The sequence below is a fragment of the Podarcis cretensis genome, assembly GCF_951804945.1.
Source record: "Podarcis cretensis genome assembly, chromosome: 6".
In the NCBI taxonomy this organism is placed as follows: Eukaryota; Metazoa; Chordata; class Lepidosauria; order Squamata; family Lacertidae; genus Podarcis; species Podarcis cretensis.
This window is the reverse complement of record NC_137175.1, coordinates 29,726,504-29,732,503: the sequence shown is the minus strand read 5'-3', so window position 1 is coordinate 29,732,503 and position 6,000 is coordinate 29,726,504. Positions and strand designations below refer to the sequence as shown.

Below are 6,000 nucleotides of genomic sequence, written 5' to 3'. Positions count from 1 at the left end.
GGGATGAACAGAGATAATGCCATATACTGAGGTGATTATATTTAAAGTTATGTCTCTCTCTCTCTCTCTCTCTCTCTCTCTCTGTGTGTGTGTGTGTGTGTGTGTGTCTGTACACACACACACACACACACACACACACACACACAGCAAACATATTAGTTTTATACTAGTGTGTGCCAGAGGTAGGGCTAGAATGCTTCATTTGCTAAAAGCGATTTCACAATAAGAACATCAAGAATAAAAACAATTGCACAACTTCATACGTAGAAAACAATTAAAATCAATTTCATATGTAAAAACAGTTCCAAACAATACAAATCTAGCCTGGGATAAAGATCTCCACCGAGTCAAGTATGAATTGTGAATTTCATGCTCTTTATTCAGCCTCATAGTAGCAATGAATGAAACTTTCCCCAAAACGTCTAGCTATATATACATTATTTACACAATGGGCCCCTCGTGATTGGCTAATTCCGGGCTGCTTCTGTAGGCCAATCAGGTTGCGGATTCACCTCCTCCAGATGCCTGAATGGCTGCTCCTGCTGGTCAATCAGGTTGCTGATTCACTTCATCCAGGAGCCTGATTAGCTGCTCCTACAGGCCAATCAGGTCACTGATTCACTTCCACCTGGAGCTGGATTGGGTGGCTCCTGCAGACCAATCAGACTGCTGCATTCTGGATCCTATTGTTCTAGGATTCAGCTCAGGACATAACATTTGCTAAAAGTGATTTCACAATAAGAACATCAAGAATAAAAACAATTGCTTAACTTCATACGTAGAAAACAATTAAAATCAATTTCATATGTAAAAACAGTTCCAAAAACAATACAAATCTAGCCTGGGATAAAGATCTCTACTTAAATGACCTATTGAAAAATGAAGACATTCAAGAGGCACCAGGAAGAAAATAGAGATGACGCCTGTCTGATAAGAACAGGGAGGGAGTTCCAAATGTGGTAGGTGCCACCACGCTAAAGGCCTGGTTCCCCCATCATACAGTAGGACATCCTTTTCAGGAATTCCCAAGCTGTGGTCCATGTGCTTCATATTGGTGGTCCACAGCATGTCTGTGTAAAACAGAGGGTGCAGTGACTGACAACAGCAGGAACATTTCTTTTTTTATGCATTGAATTTGGCCTGGGACTCAAACTGACAAAAATTACACCAAAGCATTGAAGAACTCCATTTAACACTATAGGCACATCCAATGTTGTTTTTCTAGGAAAAGAGGTGCTGAAACTCACCATAAACTCCTCTCTTATAATGGCAATGGTACCCACCTGAGAGGTGCCAAGTTTGGGCTAAAAAAAAAAAAAGCCCTGTGCACATTCATTGCATTAAATGGGTGGTTTAGGAAACTAAACTTTGGGAAAGTTTGGAGCAGTTAACGATTCCAGATGTACCATATGCAGTGAGTGGTGAGGCTGGTGGATTCTTGCCAAAGTTCTGTTTTTGAGTAGTGGATCTTATCTCTCATTCCAAGTGAGACTAGGTGGCATATTGCAAACCCCGCCAGAGGCCTTTTGGCTTTCCTCAAGACCCATTCCAGATTTTGTCACCAACTCCAAAGCCACCTTCCCCCCAAGCAGCCAGGCTGACAGACCACCTTAAAGACATCTCACAATACTTTGGTAGATATGAACCTCCCATTTGGAAACCATTGTCCTAACTAATTGTCAATACATCCAGCAGCCAGGGTCATTATTATGAGGCTCTCAGCCCAGAAGAATCTCAGGTTCCAAGGAGAATTTTTCCCACCACGCAGATGCCGACAGCGAAAACTGGAGCAACTGGAATGCAAATGACTAGCAGGCTTCATTATTATGAGGCTCTCAGCCCAGAAGAATCTCAGGTTCCAAGGAGAATTTTTCCCACCAGTCAGTGCCAATGCAGAAAGCGAAAACTGGAGCAACTGGAATGCAAATGACTCTCCCCTCAGTTCCCCAAATTATCAGTGATGGCATATGCTCAGTGCCTCGCAACCTCCACTCACCATTGGTAACGATTAAACATGCCTTGTAAACCAGACCACAAAAAAATTACTAGCTTGCTGAGCAATAGCAAGGGAGTGATCAAGACAGGAGCTCCATCACTCCTCCAGCAGATCACTGGCTTGCCTTCTGGGCATTTTTGTTGCCTGTGGGGAGCGCTTAATAACAAGGCTGGATTAAACAGATGCACCAACTTCCTTTTCCATTCCAAGGTGTGGCAAAAGAAAGGAAAATACCAGGTGAGGATTCAATCGCATATGCAAAATTTGAATTGCTTTTAGGGCTATGTAGGTACACAGAATAGGCACAGAGTGGGCAGCATCCCTGGACTACAGCACATAGAATACAGTGGTACCTCGGGTTAAGTACTTAATTCATTCCGGAGGTCCGTTCTTAATCTGAAACTGTTCTCGGAGTACAATTTCTGTTCTCATCCTGAAGCAAAGTTCTTAACCCGAGGTAATATTTCTGGGTTAGTGGAGTCTGTAACCTGAAGTGTATGTAACCTGAAGCATATGTAACCCGAGGTACCACTGTATCAGGTCCTGGAGCAAAATATGAAATGTAGTAACCTTGCTGGAGCCAGGCACAGCTGTGTCGGATGAGTGCCTGAATAGGATTCTGCTTCAGAACTCTGCTGGGGGGAGAGAAAGATAGAACAGGGTTGTATTCAACTAAAACCTGCTCAGAGTAGATACACTAAAAATTAATTAACCTAAGTTAGTCATAACTTCAATGGGTCTGCTCTGAGTAGGAAGACTATGGAAAACCTCCCTTTAATACTATGTGACTTCAAGAAAAGGGAGGGGGAGAATTATCGCACACACTTATCCGGAATGTTCTTGGACCACCTTCTTCCATATCTTTCTGCCCACCCACTGAGGTTATCATCTGAGGCCTCTTTCTGGACTCCACTGCTTTCTAAAATGTGGGTGGCAACTGGAGAGAAAGCCTTTTCTGTTGTGGCACCTTTGCCTTGGAATGTCTTCTCCATGGGTGATCTTCGGATAAAGGGTGTTATAGAAATTTTACCAACAACAACAACCTGGTGACCTAGTTGCTGTCAGCAGGCAAAAACTTATGTTTTTGCAGATTTAAGACCGTGGTGTTGGGAAAGATTGAGGGCACTAGGAGAAGGGGATGACAGAGAACAAGATGTTTGGACAGTGTTCTTGAAGCTACCAACATGAGTTTGACCAAACTGCAGGAGGCAGTGGAAGACAGGAGTGCCTGGTGTGCTCTGGTCCATGGGGTCATGAAGAGTCGGACACGACTAAATGACTAAACAACAACAAAACAGAAGTATTTTTAACTTGGAACAATTTGATATTTTTTTTATGTGAATGAGTTGCTGCTGCTTTTGTTTATTATTTTAATTTTGCTGTATTGTTACTATTCTCATGATCACCACCATCGAATTGTATTTTGTTGTTTCTTACTACTTCTAGCTGCTTTGGGAGCATAAATTTATGTTGAAGATGCAGGACATAAAATATGTAAACAAATACCATAGTTTTGTTGCACATCTGTGATGCTGAGGATAGGGCTTTGTTTCAGTCTTGAGATAGACATTCTTTTCAGAGGGTTACAGGGAATTTCAAAGAGGGTGCATCAGCCCACTAATTCCTCTACGATATTGGTTTTACAAGATTTTATATTACTTCTAAAACTTGTTTGACAAGAGGGGGTGGTAGGAGAAAACAATAGTGTGAATTTATCATAGGAAGCAGAGCCTATATTTTTAATTGTCTTTTAAAAAAATTATCATCAGACTCCTGCAAGGGTGGGGGACCTTTTTAACTAAAGGGCAGGTTCTGGTCAAACTTCCAGGGACCACATGCAAGTGTTGGAAAGCGCCAGAGGCATTGAGGCCCCGAGTGTAAGATTTCCTAACCCTGCTCTTCAGAAAAAAAAACTTCTGCTTGGGGATTGAATTGTACCCTAAGCCTCTTCAAAGAGATCAAGTCAGAGAAAACTGACTTCTTTCTCTCTCTTTTGAAATAAATGTTCACCACCCCTAAATGTCAGCTTGGCATTTGATTCACAGCAGGGTGTTTCCCCATGAAATCATCAGCCTTAATAGAAAACTATGTGTGTGAGAAGAGATAACAAAAGGGGGGGGGACCTTGGAAAAACTCCCTGTAAACTGGGAGTTAAGAAATTTAAACCACAGCATTAATGGGGCAGAGGAGCCAAATATTCCATTTGTGCAACAGGACTTTGCCCCACTCTCCTCCCTCCTACACATCCCTCCAAATCTAGGAAACCCCTAGAACAGATTTAGGGGTGCTCAGGTGGGGGGAGGTCCAATTGCACAAATGGAAATCCTTCATTGACAGGCTGTGTTACTTAATGCTACTTTGGATACAGCCCTGTACTTTTCACCCAGCTTTTTAAAAATCCCAGTAAGGATCCATGGTCAGAAGCAGCTGTCATCAGGAGAAAAACAGCTGAGGATGACTGGATAGCACAGTTGTTTAGAGTGTGGCGCTGACAATGCCAAGGTTGATGGTTTGATTCCCGTAAGGGACAGCTGCATATTCCTGGGGGGTGGACTAGATGATCCTCAGGGGTCCCTTCCAACTCTATGCTTCTATGAGATAATCTGTCTAACTGTGGGGGAGAAAAGTGTGAGCAGGGGAGGGTCAAGAGTGGATGTCTTGTTGTGGTGCCTTAAGGTGTTTATTCCTAGACCTATCATTCAAAACAGCATAAGAAGCCCCCTTAAACTGAGTCAGCCCAATGGTTCATCTAGTTCAGTATTGTGTAATTTTACTGAAAATGGGTTTTTTCCCAGCCCTACCTAGAGATGCCAGGACACGAACCTGAGGACCTTTTGGATGCAAAGCTGATACCATTGAGCTACAGCCCTTCCCCCAGCCCCCCCCCCCTTTCTTTTTAAATCCAAGTCAAAGTTAATAGCAATATGTCTGTTTTATCCTTGGCATAGTTTCACAGATTCAAAAGAATAACACTATGGTGTTTGCTAGAATTGCACAAAGAGACGCTCTGTCTTTGCTGTTAAAATTATACCCAGAATAAGAAAAAGAGATAAATTTTCTGTGGTAAATTTCAAACGGCAGGAGCACATCCTGACAGCCCCCAAGGCCATGTTGAAATGTGAGTCCAAAACTGCAGGCAGCTGTACCCAATCCATTACTACACACAGAGCAGCCGTATGCAGCATAACACTCCAGCATATTATAATCAGCACGACCACAATCCTATACATAGTTTTCTTAGGGTAAGCTCCGTGCTTACTTCTGATTGCATTGATTCCAATTGCAAAATTCATTCAGCTTTAACAAAAGATCTTCAGCCAGCTGAAATGCAACCTTCAATTAGAAATGCAAACAAGGTTTCAAAGAACTGCTTCCATTTGAATGCTGGTATGAAGATAACAGAAATAACTACCCACCCCCTGCTTATTTTTCTCATTGTCTGACTTCCTTTCTGCTAATCTGTCAAACAATAGGAAAAAACAGAAAGCCTGTTTATCATCCCATTTACTTGCCAGAGCAAGGAGAAGCTGTCAAAATTGCCCTTGCACTCTGGCAGATGATGTCATTTTCACATGGAAGAGCATCTGCTTTGCATGTGAAAGGTCCAAGGTCTGATCCCTAGCATCTCCAGGTTGGACTGGGAATGTTCCCTGCCTGAAGCCCGGGAGAGCTGCTGCCAGTTGGTGTAGACAGGACTGAGCTAGATGGATCTATTAGGAATTATTATATAAATAAATGTATTTGGTTTAAAAGAGTTCACTGGATCCCTAGATTGAAACACAGAAGCAAGCACACTCTCCAGTAAGAAAGAGCCCCAGCAGCAAAGTAAAGTTTCAGAATGTAGGCTGTTGAACCTTTTAAAGATACCATCCCAAGTTGCTTACAGTGCTTCCCCTTTCTACCCTCATCTGTAATGAACAGACCACACAGTTTGATAAGTTTAAAATGGATTTTACTTACAAACTTCCAAAGGTGAGATTCATGTGTCTTTTCCATACAGCAGC

General features: G+C 42.5%; 1 protein-coding gene and 1 long non-coding RNA gene across 4 annotated transcripts in view; one reads left to right on the top strand and one right to left on the bottom strand.

The window, feature by feature from the left end:
* Nucleotides 1–974: 974 nt before the first annotated feature.
* LOC307218066 overlaps nt 975–6,000 on the bottom strand; it is an 80,274-nt gene continuing 75,248 nt past the window's right edge. The window contains exons 3-4 of one of the 3 annotated variants that reach the window (XR_013839727.1): nt 2,567–2,631; nt 975–1,070 (exon numbers count right to left, since the gene is read on the bottom strand). This is a non-coding gene — a long non-coding RNA (uncharacterized lncRNA). Of the gene's footprint in view, nt 1,071–2,240; nt 2,632–6,000 lie in introns of those variants that run through there. The other 2 variants (XR_013839728.1, XR_013839729.1) reach the window with 2 other exon arrangements.
* Nucleotides 1,065–6,000, top strand: part of ASIP (agouti signaling protein) — a 90,129-nt gene continuing 85,193 nt past the window's right edge. Inside the window, exon 1 of the mRNA XM_079980079.1 lies at nt 1,065–2,233. Within this exon, the coding sequence (XP_079836205.1) occupies nt 2,179–2,233 (55 nt within the window). The 5' untranslated portion in view covers nt 1,065–2,178. The remainder of the gene's footprint in view (nt 2,234–6,000) is intronic.